This window comes from Cyprinodon tularosa, unplaced genomic scaffold (genome assembly GCF_016077235.1).
Source record: "Cyprinodon tularosa strain WSP-4 unplaced genomic scaffold, ASM1607723v1 ctg499, whole genome shotgun sequence".
Lineage (NCBI taxonomy): Eukaryota > Metazoa > Chordata > Actinopteri > Cyprinodontiformes > Cyprinodontidae > Cyprinodon > Cyprinodon tularosa.
The window spans coordinates 713,672-740,985 of record NW_024039228.1 but is presented as its reverse complement, the minus strand read 5'-3'; the positions used below and the strand labels follow the sequence as shown (position 1 = coordinate 740,985).

Below are 27,314 nucleotides of genomic sequence, written 5' to 3'. Positions count from 1 at the left end.
CTTATTGCTGCTCCCTTTAGTTAATGTTTGTCTTCTTCCTGGTGTTACGCGTTTTCATCTTGCTTAACTTTTTCTCCCTATTCCTAGAGGTTCTAAGTAGGTTTCCACCCATGCCGACTCTTAAGCAAGCCTCCCTCATCTGTGCTTCCTGCTCCTGTACAATCCAGCAGAGTTATGCAAAAAAGAAAAAAAAAAAACTCCTGCTAAGGGAGAAGGAGAGAGGAGGTGAAGAGGGAAGCAATTTTTTTTGCATGTCGTCAGTTGTTTGTGAGAGCTCCACCCAGGTCATAAAGTCCTGTGGGTAGATGAGGCCGATTCTCTGTAGTCGGCAGGTTTGCTGAAGCTCTTCATCCGTCTGTCTGATTGACACTAACAGATTGTGCCTGGATTTTAGCACAGACTGAGAGTAAATATTTCCATTTCAGTTTGAGCTAACCTGAAATTATAGATAACTGGCACCCAGTTGCTCTCTTTCAGTACCTACATTTATTTCCCAATCATGTAAAGAGCCTTGCATGTTCTACTAAATGAGTCAGTTGTTGATATAATTACACTGAAGAGGGTTTTATATATTCAATTTTCATTCAGGAAACTGTGAAACTCGTTCTCATTCTATTCAGATTAAATGCAGACAAGCCAAACATGCAGATAGACAATGTGGGATTAAAAACAAAACTCCACATCACAAAGAGACCCCACTCCCAATGAAGAACCACGGTGGTGACAGCGTCATGCTGCAGGCAAAAGCTGTTGTTCATCAGACTGGAGAAGCCTTGGAAACAAACATTTAAAAACTCTAGCTTGGAGCTTTTTCCTAAAGAAGAATGAGTTAAGTACTTCATTCTGTTGCTGTGCAAAGTTTATAGAGACATGCAGCAGTAACTGCAGCAGAAGCCAGTTCTACAAAGTACTGACTCAGGGGGGCGAAGTACAAATGTTCCCCACACTTTTGGTAACTTTAGGCCAACGTAAAAAAAACAGCAGAAAATTGTCCCCACTGTTAATCTTTGGTTGTGGTTGGATCTGTTCTTTTGCGTGTGACGGAATGGACCAATCACAGCCCAGACATAAGGAAATCCAGAAAATATAGCTTTTTTTTTTTTTTGTCTTCTTGTTGATCGTCCTTATTGGTACATGTGCCACAAAGTACATGCTCTGATATGGTTTGCACACACAAACCCAAGCAAAGTACAGACAAAAACGTTGTACGTAGACGTACTCAGACATAAGTAGTGTACCTAGGTACAAAGGTCCGAAGCAGATACAAACATAATAAAAAAGCACATTTGGTAAGTGGCACACTCTTGGACTTAATGAGCTTTCATGGTCGAAGAAGGATGAAAGGTTCTGCTGCGTTATAGTCATTTTTCCAGGGCTGTAAAATCGAGCTGAATCAGAAGGACTGGTTAATGGTTTTGCCTCCTGTTCACTTTTCTGACACTAGCTGCTCATCCATTCATTTATCTCTCCCTCACCTCCTGTTGTGTAGAATGCATTACCAGTGACTTTGGACCGCTACAGTCCATCTAATCTGCATTTGTGATCAGCAATCCAACTTCACAGTGGCCTCCTCCCAGACATGCAATGTTAGCATCATGTTACAAAGACGAAAGTTTAAAGGAAGAGTTGCTGATAGCTGCATTGCCGCTGCAGCTGATGTATCTAGGAAATATGAGAAAACAATCCCATTAAAAATGATTTAATACAATCTCTCTTAATGCACAACAAAAAGCAGTAATCAAAATGCATTTTATACCTAAAATGGTTTGTCTAAAGTTCGCCACTTTGAAAAAAAAGGTAATCTGAAATAAAACAAAAAGTTTTTAAAAAGATTTAAACCTGTTACTGAAGATCTGCCAATCTAGAAAAACCCTTCATGTTATAAATGTCATGAGAACAGTAGAGGGCAGTTATTAAATTTTTGATGCAAATTAAGATTTCTGCACTGATTGCTGACAAGGGTATGAATAACAAGCATTTTTATTCAAATTAAATGTAAATGGGAAAAGATAATATTTTTTGAAATAATCATTACATTCTGTTATTGTAACCGGAGGGAAACAAGCTTCTTAGTTGATTTTATTTCTTTATATTCCTGCGTGTTGTATATCAGGCTGACATCACTGTGTGATGGAGAGCAGGTGGTGTGGTTGAGCACTGCCATAAACCAGGGTTTCAGTTTTCTTAAAAAATAACTAATAGAAACTGTCCTAAGCATCTTTAGATTACAGATCAGCACAGATGACATACCTAACTGCTGGTCCGTGTGTTTATAATGATCTAAATCTAAACTCTGCGATTTCCCAAATGTTTCTAACAATTTCTTACCAGAATCTTACATGTCAAGAGATTCAGACTTAAAAAAAAAAAAAATTATTAAAATTACGGCAACATCTCTTGTTGTAAGCTAGGAATGTTATCCGTTGACAGCCTAGACTGGGCTCAGGAAGAGACAACAAGATATGGGTCCCCAACCGTGACATTTACATTGGGTTCATAACAGAGCTGGTGGCTTTTAAAAGATGAAACATCTGACCCCTTCCATCTTTTTGTACCTGCTGGGGGTTCAGATTGTCTGTGTTTAAAGCTTCGACTTGTCCTGCGAGTTTGGATTGGAGCTCAGAGGATTGTGGACAGAACATTCAGCATTTGCGGTTCACCAGCAGGATCTTTTTATTTACGTATGATCAAATCTTCACGATCAGCCATGGATAAAAAATATTGAAAAATAAATACTCTGACCCATGAGTTGGTGGACCCGGTTCTGAACTTCCTCTCTACCCTGAGAAAATAGAATAGAATAGAAAATCCCCTCATTGTCCCACAATGGGGGGATTCTGGTGTTACAGCAGCAAAAAGATTATAGAAATAATTGTAACACAAATGTGGACCTTAAAAAAATGTTTAAGAATAACATAATAGTGAATAGTTAAAAGATAAACCATAAAATACTGTACTGTAAAGTGTTTTAACAATATGAAATTGTGCACCTGGAGAATAAAAACCAATACACAGCTATGGACATTTTTACAGTAATGGATATTTGAAAATAGCAGCAACATCAGAGATGTGCAAAATGACAGCAGCATGTTATTTAACTGACTAAGATGGAAACTGCAAAATCAGCATGAATGTAACAACTTATCGAGGTTTTTGGGAACAGTGATGTTTTTAGAGTCTTCCAGCTGCTGGGAGGAAGGATCTGTGATAACGCCCCCTGGTGCATTTAGGATGCAGCAGTCTGTCACTGAAGGAGCTCTCCAGTTCTGCAACAGCTTGATGCATTGGGGTGGGAGATGTTATCCAACAGAGATGTTAACTTAGTTAGGACCCTTTTGTTTCCCACCTCTTGCTCTGAGTCCAATAACTGAGCTGGTCATTCTGATCAGCTTATCCAGCCGGCCGTGGGTGTGTTTGGTGATGCTTTCTATCCTGTTAAACTAAGTAGTATCCCATATAAAAATGCTTCAATTTCTTTGTAGAAAATGCGTTATCTTTTCTTAGATGGCTCTAAAAAGTCTGTCCTGTTTGAAGAAGATAAGTCCTTTGACTTTTCTTCCTGCTGTAAAAACATCCAAACTTTAGGCTGTTTTGTTTAGAGAGGCCTGCTGATGCTTATTTTTAGTTTCCCAGCCAATCACCAGTCAGAGCCTGTGAAGAAAATAAAGGATCAGATCCAGTACTCTGCTGATTTCTTAGTGCAGATCTGTTTTAGTTTGTCCAGATTTTTACATTTCCGTTATGGTCATTTTTGTAATCCTAATAGAAACTTTGTCATTCACTGTTAAAAGAACCAACTTACTAAAGTGGGTCACGGCTTCTATAACCCTACTTGGGTATTTTTAAATCCCACTCAGCCTCAGACAGTATTGTAAAACCACCACTGTCAGACCAAAGCAAGCCTTTAGACAAATACAATTAGCAAAGCCTTCTTCATCTTCACTAAGTCTTTAGTAAACTGACTGTTGCCAGGCAACAAATTCAGACCCTATCAGCTGAGAGCATGTCAGTTAGCATTGCTCCTGAAGCAATCTCTTTCCTCAGGACTTTAGTAGGTTCAAGAGGAAGTAGGTTGTAGACCTGTAGGGAAGTAGAGTTTGCTTTTTGCTCCACCTTCCATTTTGAAGCAGGTAGACGGCAGCCGAATGACCATCGGCAACACTTTAAAAGCTGTAGACCAGCAGCAGTGAGCCGAGGTTCTCAACAATAAGTGGAAAGCAAAGCCTGAAAGGAGTCGGCTGTGCCGTCGTTGATCAGCTTCACGGTTTCAACAGCTCCCTTTGGAGCGTAGTAAGAGTTTCTCCAACAGCTCTGTGATCCGTGACGCAGAGGGGACAATTGAGGAAGAGGAGGAGGAGGCTGCACTGCGGCACCATCAACCTCCAAGCTGCCCTCTTCTGCCGTCATTATCACATCACTTCCTATTGCTTGTTTGACTGGTGCTCTGAGTTTTACAAATTTTTTTGCTCTTACTCAGCAGCGTACAATGTGTTGTTTTTTTTGTCGATTGTCTGGTATGCTGGGTAGGGCAGAACATGTTCTAGATCCTGAGTAGTCATACATTTCTTCATTCTGACAGTAAATTGAGTTCCGTCTGTTTAAGAAAAGCTGAGAAGAAGTCTTTCACCTTTCTGTCTCCTGCTGATGTTTCTGAAATTAACAGAGGTGGAGTAAAAAAGGAGCCCTAATTTACTATAATGTTAAAACATGTCATGTGTTAGGTTCGCTGTTTTGCACAGTGCATTTCATTTCCTTTTTTTTTTTTTGGCCAACATGGAAAAAAAAAATGTTTTAAGGCATGAATGGTTTCACCATGATCTTACACAAGAGGTGTGCGTTTTTACTGCATATCCTGCAGGTGTCTATTTCTCTAATCAGGGCGTTTCTGTTACTCACCAATAGGAACCGATCTGGTGATAACTTTTAGTAAAACAACAGGGAAAAAAACTTGAAACGATAACAGATTACATGACATCTAACTGAAAAGTAAATATAAGAGCTGCAATAATGTTACATATAATGTGTGTACATTCTTCTCATGAGTAAAAAAACATAATATAAAACACGTTCAAGGTCATAGAAATAATATTTTCCCAAAAAGATATACTTTTTTTTGGGCTGCACTTCATGGCCAAAATGATAATTTCTTTATTTTGGTTTTATTTCTGACACAGATATAAACAAAATAAACGCCTTAAAAACACTGTATGTAATGCCCACACCATATGCCTATATAAACCAACCACTGTTACGTTTTTAAAACAAAATATTTGCTTTAAAACACAAAACACTTTGTAAGACTAAGTGTCACATTGTAAAAAATGCTGTATATACGTTTAAATATTAAAATGTCATCACCTTTAGTAAATAAAAGAATATCTTTATGTATTTATATTGTATTCTTCTCCAGCCTTTTTTCTATTTTACTCTTTACAGTATAAAAGCAGTGTAACTAACCCATAAACTTGCTCTTTTTTCACTAGACTAGATACATCTACATTTTTGGCCATTTTTGTCTTATTTTCTTGTAACAGCGCTGGTCAATGCGTGAGTTTGCTGATTCATTAGCACTTCCTGCAGCCATTATTTGAGATCACATGAATCGCATCACTGCTGCTCCCCCCATTCACCATCCACCATTAATGATTTTATATAAATTTAGCTAGGAATGTTGTGTATTGTTTGTTTTATGTTCATTTGACCATCTAAATTGGAAGAAAACACAATATAGGCCCTAATAAATTGGCAGCTGTTATTGGGGAATCTGATGTTAAAATAATCATCATCAGCCTTAAAAAAGACAAATCTATATCGGTATATCAGTAGTTTAAATGTAATGTTTGTTTCACTTATAAATGTGAACCTGTTGTAACCAGAAACTAACAAATGATTCTTCCTTGTTGGCAGTTGAAAAGTGTTACAGCTTCCCTTTAGCTACCTGAGCAGTGTGTGGGGGAGGGGCAGCACTTGCTTAAGCCGGGCATACACTGTATGATATTTTTCAGTCTTGGCAGCTCACACTGTATGATGAATCCCTGCGGTTTCATGGTACAGTGTGAGTTGACAACTCACGATGCGTGTGCGACCCAACGCTCTGATCCGATCTACCTGCTCACACTGTACGTCTAAAAACCACAGCCCCAAATGAGAGATGGCACTACTGGGACTTCTCTATCAGGAAGCCAAACCAGTAGAAGAGGAATATTAAGCTCACTAGAGTGAAACCTTGGCAATTTTGCAATTTTGTGCTGAAAGCCCTAAAAAAATGGCAGCGACGTATTTGGACAAAGACATGGCTGAGCAAACGTGGCTATTCACGGTCTGTCATTTTTACAGAAAGAACTCCATTTCACTCGCACCTCTGCCATGCTTCTGTGTTTTCATCTGAGAGGAAGAAAAAAATCCTTGTTTGGCCACTGAGCGTTTCGCCCATGACGGTCGACTTCCTGATTCCTGATCGGGATGTGGTTGCAAGAGGCTGATAGCCCCTCGTTACCCACTTTATACTACACGACGCACATTCAGGCTGAAAGTCGGGCCGATCGAAAAATTCTCACACGACTGAAAAGGGCAAAAAAAATCACACAGTGCAAGCCTGGCTTAACTCTTTGCCAGGGGTCTGCAAGCTGTGGCTCTTCTGACACTTGAATTGGTCCCTCATCACTCTGGCTAAAAATAATGAAGAGCTTGCTAATCTTTGGGAAAAAAAGATATACTTAAAAAAAACTAGTAAACATTTTCTCCATTGACTGATTGTGCCAAAAAATAAATTAACTCTAAATATAAGAGAAATATATTTTTTAAATATCTTTTTAAGTGAACAAATGTTAACAGAATGGTTTTAAAACTTCAAATTTGAAATGGCACTGATAAAAAAAAGACCAACCTTTGGTAGATATCTCTCTTAAAAAGATCACATAATGTGTGCGACTCTAAATGAGTATTATTACCCAGACTGCATATAGTGTAGAAATGGCTCTTTGGATTGTAAAGGTTGCAGACCCCTGCTCTGTGCCTTTGACAGCAGGAGTTTAAGGACCACAGATGCTGTTTGCAGTCACCAGTAAAGCATAGAAATAAGACAAGCCTGCAAAGTAGCTTTTCCATTTTGCTCATCCCATTTTGTTTTCACATTGTTTGCTTCAGTTTTGACCTTTTAAAACTTGATCTCTTCCGTTTAGAAATGTTTTTGCCTTTTATGTCTCCACTTTTGAATGTTGAATAAATTCTACATTTTGTCCTTTTTTTAAGCAGGTTTAAAATGCAGAAAAATGTCTTCTCCATCCAATTTCCTTCTTGCTAGAGTTCTAGTGATCTCTTTAATCTAGATGTTGTTCCCCTAACCATAGCTTACTAACACACCACTGCTTATGCAAAAACATAGACTAACAAGAGCTTAACTCAAACCAAATGAATATCCATGTCTGGTTAACATGTTTAATCATGCATTAACACGGTGCTCCAAAAAGCCGTCTCAGTGTAACAGGAGTCGAATGGCACTCCTTTTCCTAGTTTATGGGGAGGAGAGTAACTCGCTCACAGCAAGCGGGTGATTGCAGGGAAGGGATTAAGGCCTAGTCTGGTTTGGTTGGCTTTTGTTTTTCTGTTTTAAAGTGGTTGCTTGAGTTTGAACCCCAGACTCAGCGAACAGTCACAGATGTGACCCAGAGGTCAGTCTTCTGTCTGCAGCAATCTGTTTCTGTCTGCTGAGCAGCCATGGATGGATCAGGTCTCTATGTCTGGAAATCAGGGAAGAAAGAATAAAATGGGGGCTTCAGGTTATCCCTCGCCACACACGGCTATGCCGAGAGAGGGCTGCTGCAGACGGGCTGCGGTTAGCCTTGGCTGCCGTTACCCTCGGAGCTCCGCTGGTTACCGCAGTCCTCTCAACTTTGGAAAACATTTTTTAATTACGCATTAAATCGGTAAATGGCTTATAGTGATGCTTAAAAGTATATTCTCCCCTCAAATGATCTTAAAATGTACTTTTATTGAACAACAGCAACAGGAAAAATAACTTTTAACTTAATACTCTGTGAGCCCTCCATTGAAAGCTGCTGCTGCCGCAGTGCATGCTGGGACTCAATCTCAAGAACGGACAAGTCTGCTCTGATGCATACTCTGTAAATGGGGAGGGGCGAGAACAACATCCGGGGACTTTGTCGTTCTTGGTCTGCTGTTCTTGTGAATTGGGACAGTACTAGGGCTGATGAGGCTGATGACGTTTCACAAGTACACATATTGAGAAACGGCCACAATGTTGGACATAAAAAAAAACAACAGTAGTTGCAAACTAATTAACAATTTTAATGTCTGTGTTTAACTATAAATTAGAGTTAATTCAAGCCTCACTTTGCTCAAAATAAACAGTGAAGTAAATGTTAGCTTAGCACGTACAAAGTTCAAAATTTAACATTAATCATTTTAGAGCATATTGCTCCTGCTGTTGACTGTGTTCACCTAAGTTACTTAATGATGACTTTACTAATGTTTTACTCTTTAAGAGAAGAGCTATAAGCCGGAAGATGCTTTGCTGGCAGAAACAAAAACATTTCTGTGTCAAGAAATGGGATTCCCTGAAAACTACCCAACTACAGGAAATTGACTTTATCAGTTGGTTCCTCCATTAAAATGACAAAAGTTGAAATGAGCGCACAGAGACGGGTCCACACGCAAGAAGAAAAGAGAATCTATTGGCGCAAAGACGAGAGGGTGCATAAAAGGAACATGAACTGTTGCAAGGGACGTTTAAAATATATGTGGAGAATAGGTTATGAGCATTTTTTTAAATGAAGCTGCTTGTATCAGTATGTTTTATGTATGTGAAATTTTGGCAGAATTCTACCTGTCATTTTTGCAGTCCATAATGCTGGGAGAGAGAGCAAGACTTTGAGAGGATAACAGTAAGGCTAAATTGAATACGGTAAAAGGATCAGTTTTATCCTTCCTAGTAACTCCAACAATATATAAATAAAACATTTTCACTGATGAGGTGTAGCATCACCTTTCTGATGAATGGTTTATTGTCACAGAGAAATATTTTGAATGCTGTTCTTACAAGACATGGTAGAGTTGGCTAAAGTCGGTATCAGAGGGTTAAGCAGATGGGAAGCGAATATAGATTTCTGTTTGGTGTATCAGCACTAACTGGTGTTGCTTACTGACGTCAGAAGGTTTCTGCTTTGAGCTTTAAGTCTTTCTGGGGATTTCTTTTCCGGTTCTACTAACGGCAACTATCTCTAATAAAGTGTCACCCATAAATATCTCTGACATCCAATCAAACCCATCACTCACCAATAACCCAACTTAAAGTTCACCAGAACGACAATCTTCAAACCAAACCCCATCCTGTCGGCTCTAGTCAAACCTTAGACATCTTAGGTAACATTTTCATGCCCTTGTTCCTCCCTCCCCCGTCTCCTCCAACCCCTCCCTTTTTGCCACATCCACTTCCAGGACAGGAAATTCTTCAAAGGATTCTTTTCTAAAGTAAGTTGTTGCTTTGTGTCTCTGAGTGTTTCTCCTTCCTACTTGCTTTATTATTTTCTCACACTTCACCCTTTGATCACTGCTGATGTCTGGAAGAAGCCCACGCAGACAAGGGAAGCGAGTCTGCAGAGACAGATACACAACAATGCATGTGTCTTTGAGCAGGTGGGGTGGTTTAATGCTGGGGTGGGGCACTTTTAGCCATCCATGTTTGTGGTTTTTATTAACAGGCGTGGCTTCTCTTCCTTTAGCCGTGCTTCCACGAAGCAGCAGTGGGACTTTGAACAAATTGAGTGAATGAATATTTTCTTTTTCATTGTTGCTAATTTAACCAATCACTTACCTCCTGCATCAGCACAGAATCTCACACCAGTCCTCTTGGTTTCTTGATCAAAATTTGTCTGTGTGGCACAGGTGCTTTAAAACACCTCCCCTTTTTTGGCCTTTTACTAGCTTCTATCTCTTTCATTCACAGGTGTGTATGTGTGTATAATATTTTCTACCAGTAGGTGCAGAGGAATGGTAGAAAAGACAGTGATACTGAGAGATACTGAAACAGCCTTTTTTTTGTTAACTCTTTCCACTCTGTGTGTGTTTGCAGGCTGGGAAGAAGGCAGTGCGAGCTGTGCTGTGGGTGTCGGCTGATGGGCTTCGAGTTGTAGACGACAAAACAAAGGCAAGAACAGAAAAACAGTGATCCCGGGATATCCTTACTACTTATGATACACAAAGTGTATTAGCAAGAAATCTGTGGATTTTAATCAAATCCCCTCTACCTCAACACCGAAAAAGAAACTAAATGCCAGAGCAACCTATTGCTACTCATTTGTAAATAGAGTCCAACTTTGTGTGATATTTATCACATTATAGCTTGGTTAGAGTACATGTGACAACAAAATGGCATCATGGAAACCAAGAAACACAGCAAAATGGTTAAAGTGTTCAAAGCAGGGTCTCTGTTGTCCTGTTCCATGTCAGGACAACAAAAAAAGTGTGATTCAAACTAAAATCTTGCTCAGACAGTTAACTGCAATAAATTGACAGCAACTTCCATTCAAAACATAAGAATTTTTCAACTAAAATCATGAAACTCCAGGTGATACATTTCAGTGAGAAACTCTTTACTAAGCTAATTAAACTCAACTAAACTTAATTAGCTACTAAGTACAGACAAGAAAAGGGCAAATGAAAATAGTGGAAAACTATCATTAATAGGAGAAAGAAATATCACGTTTTGGTAAGGATTTTGTTCGTGAAATTTGGTCAAATTAGCTGTTAAAAATAATTTAGAGCCACTGGAATGTGTTCAAAACAATTCCCAATCCAAATCCAAGAAGTAAAAAAAAAAAAAAAAACAATGTTTAGTTAAATAATACGTTTTAAAGTTGCCTAATGACAACTCAATAACTGTTTAAATAATAATTTATTAACATTATGTGAAGATTTCTATGGGAATTAAGTAAGGAAAAGTTCATTAATGCTAAGACCGCTCTATGCCCTCCATGCTGGAAGTGGCTGTTTAGACAAAGAGCTAATGGCTAGCAGACCAAGCCAACTTTCTCTCCTGTTTTAGCAGAAAACAAACATTAACACACGTTAATGTCATAACTAGTGTTGCGCTGATGTCATTGCCCTGATACCGATACCTTGCTGTGCAGTATCGACCCATACCATTTGTCTGAAATTTATGTGTGTGTATATATAAGAAACTGCATACTACTTGGATGTAAAATGATTGCCATCATGGCTTTGTCAAGCTGCTGCCTGCCTTTGTGAAGCAGGAAAAAGACAAAAAGAAAGTGAATCCAGTAGAACTTTTTATTGCCTACCTGGAATGGGTGACGATAGTTAAATAAACTTTTGCCTCTCAAAATGGTATTTTGAGAGGCCTATTTGTTGGTACTCGCCGATACAGATACTACCATTTTAGTGCTGGATCGGGGCCCTGTCCAATACTGGTATCGGTGCAGCACTAGTCATAACGGTGTTTAAACAAATCTTAAAATAAAGTTTGTTGTGTTTTTTCAAAGAAAGTTCAAGCTAGAATTTATGTTAGAATACAGTTGCTTATTAGCTAATGCTGTTTAGGTTTTAAACAGTAAAAACACATCAAAGCCTATTGAAATAATCTTAACCCCCAACTTTTCCCTGTTACTGCTAGACCTGGTACCTCTGCTGATCGGTTTGGGGAAAGGCTGGGGTGTTCCAGTGAAGCTTAGGGTTGCCAATCATTTGATGTTTAACTGGGAAGGCTAGCGGTGTCCTTTCAGGGAAGAACCCACCTGCTAGTTTCTAGCTGGTTTAGCTTTGTAACTCTTGGAAGGGATGCATTGATTCAGCTTCTGCTGGATCTCTGGCGCAAGTTGTACCTGCAGGGAGACAGATGTTTAGAATAGCTTCACGTAGCTATCTGGTTCTCAAAAGCAGGCAGTTTGATCAGGGTTTCAAGAATGTGGTCCCTTTCACCATAGGGCAGTAATTCAGACGGTTCCCTCAAGGAGAGCATTTATCAGAGGCCAATGGAAGCTGTGAAGAAGCTGCAGATATCCACAGGTCAGACTGGACTATCCGTCTATTGGACATTGTTTTTGTAGTCTGGAAGTCTGGCTTGTATGTATAAAAAGATTATTTAAAAAAGCTTTTTGTTTAGTTCAGTTTGATTCACAATATTTTCCTTAACCCCCAATGAGAATTGTACAAGTCTATATATAAGTTTCTTTAGAGTTGTTGTAAATTATGACAAAGGGATATCTGGTAGCATTCTCTATTACAGCAGATCTGAAAAGGTTTGATTGGAAAGACCCGACATTCAGCAGTCTGAAATAGAAAGCTAGAAAATGTTCCATTTGATGTTCATCGTGAACCATGGAAGAGGATGCTGTGGTTTATTGAAACCTGATCAAGTGTAAGAAAACTAATACACCATGGTCAGACATGGTGGTGGCAGCATCATTCTATGGAGGGGAGGCAGGGAAAGGTTGGCTGATTTAAGTGGATGGGAAGATAAAAAAAAACTGTCAGAGGCTATAAAGCAATTGAAACTGTGGCGAAACCTTCAATTGGGACCACAGCTCTAAAAGTACCACTAGCGCGATAACCAAATGTTTAAATTGATCCATGTCTATGTGTTAAAAAGGCCTAGTCAAAGTCCAGGCTGAAGTCCAGCCAGAAAATCTAGTAAGACCAATCATAAGCTAATCGCCTCACATGCTACACAGCATCGATGCAGAAACTCATGCAAAAGGAGCCCCAAACACTTGATCGATTTTAGGTTTTCATTCGCTGAAAAACAAAAAATTATCCAAATTACAAAAAATAAAGAGTTGAAATATTTCCCTGTGGGTAATGAATGAGATTCACCCTCTGATTTCAGTAACAAAACATCAAACATTTTAAGGATATTCTAATGTTTTCAAATACTGTCAGAAATACCCAAAACACCAATAAGTACTCTAATGATACTCAAACCGGTAACCTTTACAATACTAGTTTGGCATGGTATCAATACTCAAGATAAATGTTTTTTCTATTGTTTAGTTTTGCATTTCTAAATTATTTGTTCATTAAACCATGTAATACTTTAGTTATCAAATTGAGTTATATTAGGTTATTTATTTTGCATTTATTTGCCTAATCTTGAACTATAATCTGTGATTCTGCAGAAGAATAATATCTCGTGTTAAGAATGAAAAAGATGAGTTTTTTTTTATGTTATAAAAATTATTTTTTGTCTTTAATTATTTGTCATTTTTATACCCATGGTACCAAAACTGGTATCCACATTTCTTCTATCAGGTTTGAAAATTTAGCATGGTGATAACCCTGGTACCTGTCGACCTAACGTATGTTGTTGTTCTTTTAGTATGACAACTCTGAACATTTTTAAGGGATATACACACTTAAATATCAGAAAATCATCTCTGATTATAGACTTTTCTGATGAGAATACATACAGTAGGAGATGATCTCTTTGGCATTATGCTCCCTAAACACACAAATAGGAAGTCCCACTGACACCTGCTGGAAGTAGCTGGTCCTGTCTTTGCTTAAAACGAAGGCATTGTGTTTATTCTGTATGTTAAAAAAAAATTAAAGTGACTAAAATATTTATTTTTATTTTTGTCACTTCAGTGATAAACATTTTATAAATCTTTATTTTAACTGCTGGTGACTTTGCAGACTCTGTTCTTCAGAGAAACTGAAATATTTAAGTGAGGTTGACCTTAAAATTCTGTACTGTTTTACTGCAGAGGTGTAATATTATGATTTTTTTGTTTTGTTTTTGCAATAAAGAAATAGTTTGAAGCAACTAGATTTGAAAATTAGCAAATTAGATTTGAAGAATAAAATAAGGGCTGAGGAATCTGTGTTAAACTCTTCAGCTCCTGTTTGGCTATTATTTGATTTCCTGTGTCCCAGCTATGACCATGCTAATGATAGAAACTGCTTCCTGCAGGACCTGATTCTGGATCAGACAATAGAGAAGGTTTCGTTCTGTGCTCCAGACAGGAACTTTGAGAGGGCGTTCTCATACATCTGCAGGGATGGCACCACACGACGCTGGATCTGCCACTGTTTTATGGCCATTAAAGACTCAGTAAGAACTGGCTTTTTTCTTTTCTGTTAATGAAGCTTTAAAGGACCAAAACCTGCAATTTTTTTTCTGTGAAGTGGATCTTGAGCTGTCATCTTGTGAAATAAATCAATATCTTTCACTTTCTATTGCTTTCGGGTGATTGTTAATTTCTTCCACAAACGCAAACTGTTTGTCTCGTCCCTGCCAGGGAGAGCGGCTTAGTCATGCTGTGGGCTGTGCGTTTGCCGCGTGTCTGGAGAGGAAACAGAAGCGGGAGAAGGAGTGTGGTGTCACGGCAACCTTTGATGCTAACAGAACCACTTTTACTCGGGAAGGCTCATTTCGTGTTACCACAGCAACAGAGGCTGCAGAGAGAGAAGAAGTCATGAGACAACTGCAGGATGCTAAAAAAGGTGTCTGTGCTCAGTCTTTCTTTGTTTGGGTCTTTCTGTTCAGTTCTTTCTTTCTATTTTATCCCTCTTTCTGGATTAAAAGTGTTAATTTATTTTCAATGTGTTTTAATGTAAAATGAATTGCTCTTCCTTTTACTCTTCCAAAAAAATAAAAATAGAAACGTATTTCCCAGTTCTTTGTGTATTAAACATGTAGTGGATGGGTCCCACGTCTCAGCAAAGGTCTGGCATTTATAGAACCTTTGTGGCTCTATTAGATCAGTTGTTAGAGAGTTTTTTCTCTCTCTCTTGTAAGAATCCTGTCACTTGGCTTTAGTATGAATCTTGGCTTTTTATTTCTTTACTGTCTCCCTTCTTTACCAGCAGAGACGGACTTAAACGTTGCCGGGAATGCAGCCAATATTTCAACAAACCCTTCATTGAACCAGCCAGGAAGCTCCCCGTCCCCCTCATCCTCTCCGCCACTCTCCGTTGGTGCGTTGGGACCTCAGGTGATCCCCCGCAGACACGCGCCGGCCGATGTCATCGCCCGGCAGGGCTCCTTCAGAGGCTTTCCGGCACTCAGCCAGAAGACGTCTCCCTTCAAACGACAGCTGTCACTGCGCCCAAATGAGCTGCCCTCCACTATGCAGCGAAAGTCGGATTTCCCTATAAAAAACGCAGGTGATGATTTATGGAACCTTCCAAAAAACCTGCAGAAATTCCAGTATTTTAAAGAAGGGACATTGGCATTTATAAAGATGTAGTACTTCTAAAAGAATTTGCTGGCTAAAAGTCATAATGTATTGAACAACACTAACCCCCCTTTTTTTACAGTTTGTTTTTATTCTGTAAAGCCAATATCCTCTCTACTCTGAGACATTACACATAATACGACACCTTTAGATCAGATCTGAGGTCTGTTTAACTTTGCTTTTCTGAATCTTTTTTTCATGCAGTCCCTGAGGTAGAAGGAGAAGGCGACAGCATCAGTTCCCTGTGCACCCAGATCGCCACTGCCTTCAGCGGACCCCCAGAGGACCCGTTTTCTTCTGCTCCAATGCCCAAACCAGCATCTTCTCCACAGTCTCCTGTGGCTCCAGGTAACACCTGTTGCTGTAGGACATCTGCTCCGTGCAACAATTAGCTGTAGTTTACTTGAATTTCTTGCTCCTCTAATTGGAATGTTGTTATATTTTATATCTAACCATTTCCCTGTAATGCCTACTATTCTTTTTTTTATTTTTTTTTTATTCAACATAACATTTCTAACTATGTTTAACACTAAAGGCCATTAGAAGCATGGCAGCCATTGCACGTCTAACAATAGATCTTTCAGAGCTAGCATTAGCTTCTGTCTCTTATTTGCTTTAGTGAACGGCACCATGCCTGCCTTCTCTGCTGCTCCTGCTGCCAACCCCTTAGTCCTGCACCCTGCTCTGCCTGCTAGAGAGACTAACCCCTGGGCCACAAACCCAGCAGGGCCCCCGGCTGCAGCCCACCCAGGTAAGCAGCTCAACAGAGACGCCACATTCTGACATTTTGGGCCAAATTGTTCCAGGTTATCTGATCACAAGTGACAAGCAGAAAAACAGAGAACTAATAAAGTTATCTGAGGAAAGACGTCTCAACCATTAAAGGAAATCATTATGGGACTGATTGTTTTTTCTGTCTTAATGCAGGAGGGGAGTGGCCATCAGCTGCACCGGTCCTTGTAGCCCCTCCCACTGCTTCTCCAGCCATGTCCGCCCACAAACGAACGCCATCAGAAGCAGACCGCTGGTTGGAGGAAGTCACCAAATCTGTCCGAGCTCCACAGCCTAAACCCATCGCCGCAGGGAGCACGCCTCCCCCCCAGCCGTTTGCCGCCCCCGCACAGATGCCAATGGCCCCCGTAGCCGTCGTTCCCCCGGTGCCCTTCATCCCTTCTCTGGCCCCCACCGTCCCCATGGTGCCCCCGCGCCAGCCCGCCTTCCACGCCCAGGCGCTGGCCTCCTACCCGGTGTCCAACGGGCTGCCGTTCCCTCAGCCCAGCGTGCCTCTGATCGGCATTACTCCTTCACAGATGGTGGCTAACGCGTTTGGCTCCGCCACCCATCCGCAGCCTTTTCCAGTCCCAGCCTCCTCCACGCTGCAGACGGACGCTCAGGGCATCAATAACATTTCCCCGTACATTAAACCCCCTCCACCCGCAGAGGTTAAGCCCATGCCTCTGCACCCTTCTAATGGCAGGGCCGCCTTCAACGGCGCCGACGGCTGGGCAGCCTCATCCTCCCTGCAGGCGCAGTCTGCACCGGCGCCGCAGGAAGATGCTTTCGAAGCCCAGTGGGCAGCCCTGGAGAACCGCCCCCACCAGCGCACCACCCCATCCCCCACTAACCCCTTCTCCACCGAGCTGCAAAAGACTTTTGAGATCCAGCTCTGAACACGGTGCAGCACAAACTTAACGGGAGAGTCGTCCGGCCGTCCTTCGTTCGAGGCACTCAGCAGGGAGGGGGATGAAGCTGGGAGAAAGTGGGGGGAAGCTGAGTGAATTTTCAGCTCCTCAGGCATTTCGTTTGTCTTCTGTGTTGTCTTGTTTGTGCTACGGAGCACAAGGTTATCATCACCTCCCCCACCTTCTTTTGCAATGGTAGAAAGGCTGCAGCACTGAGAGAACTCCACTTCCAGATGAGAAGTACTCCTTAAAAAAAACAAAAACAACCTCCCCAGTCCTAAGGGTAGAGCAAGACAATGCCAAAATCTTTATTTTTATGCATCAAGTATATTTTAAATAGCTTTGAAATCTAACAGAAGAGTTGTAAGTAATCTTGCCAAAGGCACGGGATAGTTACAATGTTTGTGTATACGAGAAAGTTCATGTATATTATACATAAATTCATATATATATATATATATATATATATATAAAGAATCTATACTGTACACACAGCTCACAGCAGTGCAGATTTTTAATGTGATGTAAAGAGATTTTTTTTGAAGGGATAGCTGCTTTTTGAGTGTGTGCTTTTTTTTGTTTAGTTTTATTTTATATTTTTCCGTCATTTTTGAAAAACAAATCTTGATGCTGTCTCAGCATCATGTACCTGAATGAAAAATATCTCTGATGAATAGTGTTTGTTTGCAGCAACAATCAGTTTGTGCTTGGCCATGGTGGTGGTGCCTATAAGGTTGCCTCTCTTTTACCTGTCCTTAGTTTTTTTTTAATTTTTCAGTACAAGTTAGGACTCCCTTTGTCCTTATTTTTTTAGTACCAGTTTTGTTTTATATTAATATTATTTAACAACATAGGATGCATCAATCCTGTTTTACCATCTCCTCCTGGGAGATTTTGTTTTTATTTTGTATGTAGTTGATTTTAATGTTTTTGTTTTTTTTTTCAATATGCACATGCACTAATAAACCAGATCATTTGACCTCACAGGTGAGCTTGATTGGGTCTGGCCCGGTTTCCGTTAGCCTCCTGTGGCTCTGACGGGCAGCAGAACCTCCGGTGGGAGAATAAAATGTGGTCTCATCCTCACTTTCTGATTTCTATTTTTATTTTTTAATCAAACTTGCTGATATGATCAATTCTCTGATCAACTTTTTTTCTTTTTTTAAAGTATTTCATTTCTTTATTTCTGCTCTTTGGAGAAAAAAAAACTGAAGCTCATGGGTTGAATAAATTTTACGGTGATAGAAGAAAAAGCGGTCTGTGTTCCTGATTTGTTCACATGCAGTGCCTTGTAACACTTCTTCACATTTTGTCACGTTACTTCAAATAAAAGTTTCAAAAGTGTTGCTATGACTACTACATCCACTTTTTTTCTCTCCTTCAGCTTTGCTTTTGCAGAGCTGAAATCTTTTTGCGAATTTCCGTTCAGCTTGCAGCCATTGTCATGCTCTAAGTCAGGGACAGTGTGTGTAAACAATCTTGTTTTCATCACTCAGTTTTAATCAGTGTCAAGCATTTTATTGTTGCTGCTCCGCAAGGGGAAGGGTTAAATGCAGAGAGTGAATTTCTCCAATGCAGCAAAGTTAATTATTATTGTGCAATGTTCTGACCACTAACTTGAGCTAGCCAGCTGCTGCTTGCAGCCAGAGCATTTTTGTGCAAAATACATAAAAAGGTTCAATACATTGGACTTTTAATATTTACGTGTTCCTTACTTATTTGATACACAACTAAACTAGAATGTGCATTAGGTTTGGATTAATTAGTCACTTTTACTTGCAGTATACTTGGGCTTTAAACAAATTTTTATTTACAGTAGTTTAATTTTACTCGAGTCATAAAAAAATATTAAAAAATCCTTAAAGATAAATGTTTCCTCTATATTTTAAAGATCTACTGTATAGAGCCGTGCTAGAAGTTGTATTGTCATGTATTCATCCATCCAGCAGGGGGCGCTGCTGCTCCGCTGGTCCTCGCCGTGGCAGCGCAGTATAAATGCAGGTCAGAAGAAATGGAGCAACGCAGCAAACAAGTCTTCATCCATGTGAAAGGGGCGTCCTGTCGGCTGCAAACATAAAGGTAAGGCTGTCAATCTGTGCAACCAGGAGGCTGGTTTTTAATCGACACTCAATGGCGGGGACGACAGGTCCTCCGAGCTGCTAAGGATGGAGCTAGTTTATTGCTTAGCCGTTGATGCTAACCGATGGACGAGGGTTTAACTTGATGAGAAAACTGGGGGATGTTGTCGAGATGAACTGTTTAGTTTTAACATTTAACACGTGTACGTTAAAAAGAAACTTATCACAGCGATGGAACCACAATATTTAGTTTAACAGGTTTTAATAGACTGTGTTTCTGTTAGCACCAGATTCAGATAAAAAGGGCCGTTTATTCCCCAGAAGTTGGGAAACCTGGGCTACTTTAAAACCTAAATCAGGCAAGCCCGTAGTCGGTCCCTCTGGGCCGCTGTCTTGCATGTTTTACAGGTTTCCCTGCGTTATCACAACTGATTCTGATGATTGCAGTTCAGCAAAAGCCTAATAATCAGCCATCAATGGAAGCCAGCTGTGCAGGAGAAGGGAGACCTGCAGGACGGCGGCCCTCGAGGACCAACTTTAGGAATGCCTGATCTAAATGTTTCCTATGGCACAACCTGAAATTATTGTTCTGTACCTCTGGATTTTTCATAACCCCACTTATGATTACTGGATTAATTTTATTTTAATAGTTTTATATCAAATACTCATCTGTTAATTGTGGTTTTAACCTTTTTAAATCTTATCCATATTAACATCATAAAATGATGAAAAACTTTGTTTAATATTCAAACCGAAAAAGTTACTGTCAGCATGTTTTATTTACTTTGCATTTAACTTCAACTTCAGATAAGCCAAACCATATAAACTACATTACTGAACTAGATCGTCCACTACAGAACCCTTTCAAACTAACCATTGAAAGCAAAAGTGTTTTTTTTTTGTAATCCTAAAATTTTGTCTGAACTTATCAGACGTTACAGAGCAGTATAGGCTGTCCATATTTCAGATTTTTGTTTTGTCTTGTAAAGGAGATTATTGCTTTCTAACTGCAGAGATGCACAGTTGAAAAAAACAAACAAGGACATTAAAATCTGGTGGGTGACTGCTTCCAGATGTGCTCAGATGTTAAAATTCTTCTGTATTTTCTTTCTCCTGTCCAGTCTGTCAACATGTCTCATCGGGGGCCTTTCACCACCGTCATAACGGTACTGAGTGCAGCTTTAGGGGGGCTGCTCATATGGCAGGTGTATCGCACAAAACGGAAGAAGCTGTCTTCCATCCAGAAGGCGGCGGTTCAGTTGGCTCCTCTTTGTCCTGTTGAAGATGCTACTGAGAGTCAACAAATCCAGGCGCAAGGCGTGGCTGAGGAGGAGTTTAAAACCACAGAGTGTCAAACCACAAAGGTCCCGCCCCCTGTCTGTATCCCGTCCTGTGAGCAGCTGCTGGCGGTGAAGCCGGTGATGGTGAGCTCCAGAGAGGAATGGCAGGAGATGTGGCCACTGATGCAGACAGAACTATCAGTCTTCCCCGTGCTGGGGCTCGACTGTGAATGGGTAAAGACCGAAGGCGTAAGGAATACCTTTTGCATGATTTTTTTTACACAATCAAAAAAAGGAAAGACCCACCCAGGAAAAAAAAAATAATTTTTTTAGGCACTTAACGTACTGTGTTGGTGGAGTTTCCTTTTTTTTTTTTTTTTTTTTTTTTTTTTTTTATCTTTCCCCCATGCGGATTAGTCTTCTGACTCTGCCATCTTCTCCCCTCCCAGGTGTCGATTAAGCGCAGAGCCTCCGTCGTCTCTCTGCTGCAGATGGCCACCTACTCTGGCCTGTGTGTCCTGGTCAGGCTGCTGCCGTTCCGAGGCGCCCAGCAGCCGTTCCCAACTAGCTTCATGGAAGTCCTCAGAGACCCGTGCATTTTGAAAGTTGGGGTGGGTTGCTATGACGATGGGAAGCGTCTGACCCGTGACTATGGCCTATCTCTGACCTCCACGGTCGATCTGCGCTACATGGCTTTAAGGCAAAGGTACGGTTTAGAAGCTGAGTACTGGCTGTGGAATCAAAGAGGAAAAACCCATCATAATAAAACTGTTCTCACATTCAGGCGATCTTCTGTCAGTAACGGCCTCAGTCTGAAGTCTTTGGCTGCAGATCTGTTAAACGTGTCTCTGGATAAATCTTTGGAGGTGCGCTGCAGCGACTGGGAAGCGGATCAGTTAACACTAGAGCAGGTAGTGAGACCTCACTGTATGTAAGTTTGAAGGAATTTAATGAAATAAAAATACAGAAGCGTTAAACTCCTAGAAACGGTATTAGAGGTCAGCCAGTGAGCTTTTTTGTTTTTTTTATGCCAAATATAAACATCTGTCTAACCGATCGCCAATGTGTGCTGCTAATATTTTTGAGCCGATTCTTTGACCCTATGATTTAGGTCGAAAAAATTATTTAGTGACAAATCAAACTAAACATTAGTGATTGAGGGAGCAGTCATGTATGGCTGCTAAATGCACTCACATTTTTCTTGCTGGAAACCGTTTCTGTTTAAAGAAAAGTACATCTAATTTCTTAAGTTCAGTTGAATAAAGAAAAGTAAACCGTGGTAAATAGATAATCGCTCTAAACTACAATCTCCTTAAATTGCTAAAATGACCAACTTTTAAGTTAATTTATTTTACATTTAGCTGCTTATTCTCCAGTGCAACAAATTTCAAACTTTTTTTTTACCAATACCCCTTAAAATGGTTCATTTATTCAATACATTTTTACCAGGTGTCCACTGCATTTACACACTACTGCCATTAGGTGGTGCATCCCCCAGTTTGGGCGAACACATAATGCACCTATTGGCACCAGAGCAATGCTACTTTTACATCAGACGTGCTTTGAGCAGCAGAAACAGCCAATGTACATGCAAAGGTCCTGCAGCATGTCTCGAGCAGCAGAAGCTGCGCCTCATGATCTTCTGAGCATCTGACGGGCATGACACGCTTCACAAGCAGCAGATGCTGGAGTTTGAAAATTTTAACTTTAGCTCCTATACGTGCCAGATCAACTAATGAGAAGCTGATCTGGGAGCTGGCAGGGAGAGATATGCAGCGCTGCTGATGCAGATCTCTATGATTACTCCCTTGAAACAGCTTATTAATGACTAAATTAACTTAAAATGTCCACTTGGCAGCAAAATATGTTCGCTTTTATTATACTGGTGCTTGCAGTTTGTAAAGCATACATGGAAGACACTAACATCTACTTCCAGCCGCCACAAACAGTAGGGGGGAAATCCCACCAGAGGCGAGTGGGCCTGATGCTGCTAGATTCTCAGTGACAGTCCACGGCCGGTATGTGGAGATCTGAACGGCTCAGACAGCGAAATATTTGAAGGCAGGAATCATAATCTTGATTAACTGACTGCACAGATGAAGTTTTGAGGTGGACTTTCTTGCATAAAAACGTAAAACTCCTAATATTTATTGAACACATTAGCAGCAGAAGCATCTGTACACAATTTACTGGATGCGCTTCAGGAGCATCTAAGATGCTCTTGAGGTGCATCTGACCTTAATGTGTAAAAGCATAAAGAATGAAGCAGTAGGAACCTTTTTTGCTGCTAAAATTGTTTTGGGGTAAACGTAGCATAAGGGCCAAAAATATAAGCTTTTTTTCTTCCCCAAAATAAGCTTTTTTTTCTGGACAATATCACCATTTAAGCAATGCATGGGGGTCGGAATTTATTGTGTAGTTTATTGTTATCAAGATAAATTTCTTTTCATAATAACTTTGATTAATTTTTTTAATGACTTGGAATATGTTTTTAAAGACTGAAAAATTGGATAAGTTATTTTTCTTTCTATTGTGGGTTTTATTAGTTAGATGCAGTAACTCTGAGATAATTGGTGATCTCCCAGCTCTAGTTCTAAATGATAAAAAAAAAAAAAAAGCTTGTTTATTGATTGATTGAATCTCAGGCTTCAGATTTGGAGTCTGTGATTCGTTCCCTGAACACATTAGATCCAGAGTTTTACCGACAGAGGGTCATTGATAGTCGTATCTCTAAATTTAGCAGGGATTGCAGAATAAAATGAGTTTCAGTGAGTTATCATCCTTCCCAGTCAACAGGCTCTCTGAATCCTCCCCCTCTTTTTCCTCCAGATGACTTACGCTGCCAGAGATGCCCAGATTTCTATCGCCCTCTTCCTCCACCTCCTTGGCCTCCAGGATGAAGCCAGTCCCGCCTTTTCCAGTGGGAGCTCCTACTCGGAGTTGGTCTCCCGCTGCCAGGGCCTGGTGGACGTCCCCTTCAGGGGCCGTGGAGACGGAGAGGACAGGACGCATGAAGGAGAGAGGCGGCGGAGAATGAGAAAGCCGGCAGCGTGCGAAAGCCCAGAGTCTGGAGATCAGCAAGTCCCAGACCCTCGAAAGAATAACAAGAGGAAACCGCTGGGCGTGGGATACTCTGCCAGGTGAGCAGAACCGGCTATTTCTGACTGGGTCTGAAGTCGGTTCTGGGTTTTAAATCTCTTGCCTCTACCTGTCCCAGGAAGTCTCCTCTCTATGATAACTGCTTCCTTTACGCCCCCGATGGCCAACCTCTCTGTACATGTGACAAAAAGAAAGCCAAGTGGTACCTGGACAAAGAAATCGGAGGTAAGCTCTTTTTTTCCCCCTCCTCTTCATCAGTAACAGTTTAGATTAAAGTTCCAGCTTCATGGCCTTGAGGATCACTTGTTAACCTCTTACACCCTCAGGGGGTATAAATACATTTCTGCCTGACAAAAACACACAAAAGTAAATAACTTATAGCCTCAAAGCTATTAGATTTAAGAAGAAACTTTTGGTACGTCTGTAAAGGTAAGATGTCATAGAATGGTTTTCTGGTGTCAGCACCATTGTAGCTTTGACCCTGCCTGAAATATTAGGGACAAAATACAAAATATTTTGCATTTTTTGAACCTCGCCAAAATTTTCTTTGAAACAAACATTGCAAAACACTACCAAAATATTATTTATAGCACAAAAAAGTAGTACAGACTTTCAAATCTAAATGTTGTGTAAAAATATACCAAATTTGGACTCAATCAGATGAATCATATTTATTTTAGAATGGTATTAGTGAGAAATGTCTTAGGCGGAGAGGCCATTTTGGCACATTTATCCATAAATGTCACCAAACTGTGCCAAATATGTTTTTTACATCAATACTGGGGGTTTGGTAAAATTACGAGGTCACGTAGCAGCTGGACTCGCCGGTGGGTCCGTAGGGTTCAAGGGGTTAATATTTAAAGCGAATTGGTTTGTTTCCAAATGAAAACAGTGCTGCAGAGTGAAGATCCCTTCATTGTGAGGCTGCTCTTTGAGCCATCTGGACGCCCTGACTCCCAACAGGACTACTACCTGACCGCCAAGGAAAACCTCTGCGTCGTCTGTGGAAAAGCGGATTCCTACATCAGGTTTGCCCACTTTAAATATGAGCTATAACTCATAAATCAGTAACGTTAACACTAGCGCTGGATGATTAATTGTATCTGTATTATAATCACAATTTTCAAATTCCAGATACCCTTAAATTTGATCATATTATATTTAATGAGAGTAGCATGCTAAATATTCTCACTGCAGCCATGTAGATGGCAGTAATGCACACGAAACTGCATTGTACTGTGATTGGACTGGCCATATTTGCCGTGTTATTCAGTCTGGCTGGCCAGGTTAACTTCTCACGTATCTGTGGGCTGCAGTTCAGAAACCCACCTGGGTCTTTACGGTGCATTCACACCAAACCTGAACTCGGCGGCATTTCCGCCTGGCCAGCAAAAGCAAATTCACAAGGCATAAGAATTCGCCCTGGGGGATGAAAGGCTCCTATGCCATCTAGTCTGCTGATTATTTTCATAATGGCAGACATTGGATTTCTCAGAGCAAATTGCGGTGCGTATCATACATGCATAAATCTGAACCAAACCATGAACGTCCCTGGAGGAATCCCAGAGGATTGTAAACTAAAGTTTAGATTTTCTAACTTCTTTCTAGGGCGAGGCAGTGATCATATGTCACCAACTTTGTTAAAATCGTGCCCTACATTCGCCGGTGTCTCCTCGCTTGGCTTCGCTCCTCTCCAGAAATTCGTGTTGAGTGTGAACCTACCTTTAGGTCTGAGTATTGCCCTGTTTAGAGCCCCTACAAGATCTATTTGGTTGTGTGAACAGAACTCGCTGACGCCGACTTCTTTCCTCCTAGGGACACACCCCTTTGGAACAAGTGGTTCAAACAGCCTAGAAACCAGGAATAATTTGTTACCCACTTATCACCATAGTTAATGGCAGCAAGTTTTTCTTTTTTAGCTAGTTTAGAAAAATGTCCAAAGGGTTTTTTTTAATAGTTTGGCCACGGGTAACTGGTCATGCCCTTGGTCTCTTAACGTGAGCTGTAAAATAAATATTGGTTAACTGCTTTGTGCCTCTTTACATAAATCTGTTTAAGTTTCTTACACACCCTTTAACTTTATTTTTTGTTGCACATTTCAAATCATTTAAAACATTACATTATAGGAAAATAAAGTCTTCCTATCTCCAACATGGCAGGAAAAACATTGTCCCACATGAGTACAGACGACATTTCCCCACAGAGATGAAAGACCACAACTCCCACGACATCCTGCTGCTCTGCACCAGCTGCCACGCTGCTTCTAATGTCCATGATGGCTTCCTGAAGCAGCAGTTGGCTGATGAATTTGCCGCCCCTCAAGGATGCGAGGAGGGAGTCCGGCTGCTGGAGGACTCAGACCGCCGGCGGGTGCGTTCGGCGGCTCGGGCGCTGCTCAGCGCCAGGGACGGCCTGCCGGAGCAGCGGCGGGAGGAGCTGCAGGTGCTGATCAAGAACTACATGAATATGAACGGCGAGCAGGAGCTGACAGCCGAGGCGCTGCAGGAGGCTGCCAGCCTGGAAACCAGGTGAATCTTTACATCTTGCTAAAATTCCCAGTTCGCTTGCACACAAATATTTTGCATTTAAGATAAAAAAAAAAATTACAATGTCTGTCAATGTTCTCTATCCAGAACCTGGTTTAATGTAAGTCATTTTTTTTTTTTTTTTACGGCATCTTTAGCTATCCGATTGTTAGTCGATTAGGCAGTAAAGACAAATAACCAATTTGTGAATCAATCATTAGTTGCAGTCCTACTTTCAATTTTCATCTTAGACCATTAAATGTAAATACTAGCATGTTTGCAAGTTAGTTTCATGTTTATATGGAGGTAAAAACAGTCCATCTTTTTGCTTGTGGTCACAGCCCTTCGCTCGATTCCTTTCCTCTTAACCGCTCCTTTCTCTCCTTCAAGGATCCTAAATGAGGCGTACATACCTCACGGCCTTAAGGTGGTGCGAGCTCACGCCGAACGAGGCCTGCGGGGCCTGATGGAGCTGGAGCGTCGCTGGAGGCAGCACTTTCTCACCACCATGCAGCCTCGCCACCTCCCTCCCCTGTGGTCGGTGGACCACAATCACAGCAAGTTCCTCCGCAAGTACGGAGAGGACCTGCCCATCAAACTCAACTGAGCGGAGTGGCTCCTCTTCGTTATGTTGGGGACAATTTTTTAATCCTATTTATTTATGAAAAGATGAAACAAAAGAACATAAATGTCATGGTCTGATTTTTAGTTGACAGCTGCGGCCTGCTCTTAACTTCCCCTTCCAATTAGGTGAATCCACCCCCCTCGTGTAGATGTGTAATTTTTTCCCCTTATTGGTCTTTGCAGGATGGTTTGTGATGAAGTATTTGCCCCCACCCCCCTTCCTGTTTTTCTTTCTAGTCTATTGTCTGTTTTAGGTCAATAGAAGAAAGGTAAGATTGCTTCAAACACCTTGAAAATGTTTTCTCTTCCTATTATGAAGATGCGTTTGGGTTTTTGCAGGAAGATATTAGTGGAAGCAGGTCAAAGCTGGTATCTGTCGGTCGGTCATTTAAACTCTGCATGTCTCAGTCCTGCTGCTGAGGCTGATGCTGGGAATCCTTCATGGCTCATGTTTTAGTGCGCCTCCTAAACCCCAGCCTCTCAGCATCAGGATGCAACACTTTATCCGTTAACGTCACTTTCAGTACGACGTCGTTTTTCCATAAACCAAACCAGCACAGTGAACAGATGCCGACGCTTCCTCGATGTTACCCCATCAACCTAACCCCTCCTTTTCCAAGGCTGTCATATAAGACTTATGAATTAATAATTATTGGACAAACAGTTTAAATCGTGAACTTTGCTGCGTAAAGTGTCAAAGCTGTTTTTTCCACAAAAAAATAAACTAGAAAAGAAATAAAGAATATTTGTAATAATCAGTGTTGTGTTCATTTTCACATGTGTTCAGAAACAAAACCCCAAAAATAATACGGAC

At 40.8% G+C, this 27,314-nt stretch overlaps 2 protein-coding genes across 8 annotated transcripts in view; both read left to right on the top strand.

The window, feature by feature from the left end:
• Positions 1–18,240, top strand: part of numb (NUMB endocytic adaptor protein) — a 55,606-nt gene extending 37,366 nt beyond the window's left edge. The window contains exons 4-11 of one of the 6 annotated variants that reach the window (XM_038302716.1): positions 9,457–9,489; positions 10,091–10,165; positions 13,946–14,086; positions 14,274–14,478; positions 14,845–15,141; positions 15,417–15,560; positions 15,832–15,963; positions 16,140–18,240. In XM_038302716.1, the coding sequence (XP_038158644.1) occupies positions 9,457–9,489; positions 10,091–10,165; positions 13,946–14,086; positions 14,274–14,478; positions 14,845–15,141; positions 15,417–15,560; positions 15,832–15,963; positions 16,140–16,882 (1,770 nt within the window). In that variant the 3' untranslated portion in view covers positions 16,883–18,240. Of the gene's footprint in view, positions 1–9,456; positions 9,490–10,090; positions 10,166–13,945; positions 14,087–14,273; positions 14,479–14,841; positions 15,142–15,416; positions 15,561–15,831; positions 15,964–16,139 lie in introns of all 6 variants that reach the window. The other 5 variants (XM_038302715.1, XM_038302719.1, XM_038302718.1 and 2 more) reach the window with 5 other exon arrangements.
• A 610-nt stretch (positions 18,241–18,850) lies between these two features.
• Positions 18,851–27,255, top strand: exd2 (exonuclease 3'-5' domain containing 2). Of its 2 annotated transcripts, none has more exons than XM_038302698.1 (9): positions 18,851–18,973; positions 20,094–20,486; positions 20,702–20,958; positions 21,037–21,163; positions 23,082–23,392; positions 23,470–23,576; positions 24,244–24,379; positions 25,511–25,879; positions 26,267–27,255. In XM_038302698.1, exons 1-9 carry the CDS (start codon positions 18,890–18,892, stop codon positions 26,481–26,483), a joined length of 2,001 nt encoding a protein of 666 aa, XP_038158626.1. In that variant the 5' UTR covers positions 18,851–18,889; the 3' UTR covers positions 26,484–27,255. The 2 variants fall into 2 exon arrangements, with proteins under 2 accessions (XP_038158626.1, XP_038158625.1); XM_038302697.1 differs by having other exon boundaries at positions 20,094–20,501.
• The last annotated feature ends 59 nt before the right edge of the window (positions 27,256–27,314 follow it).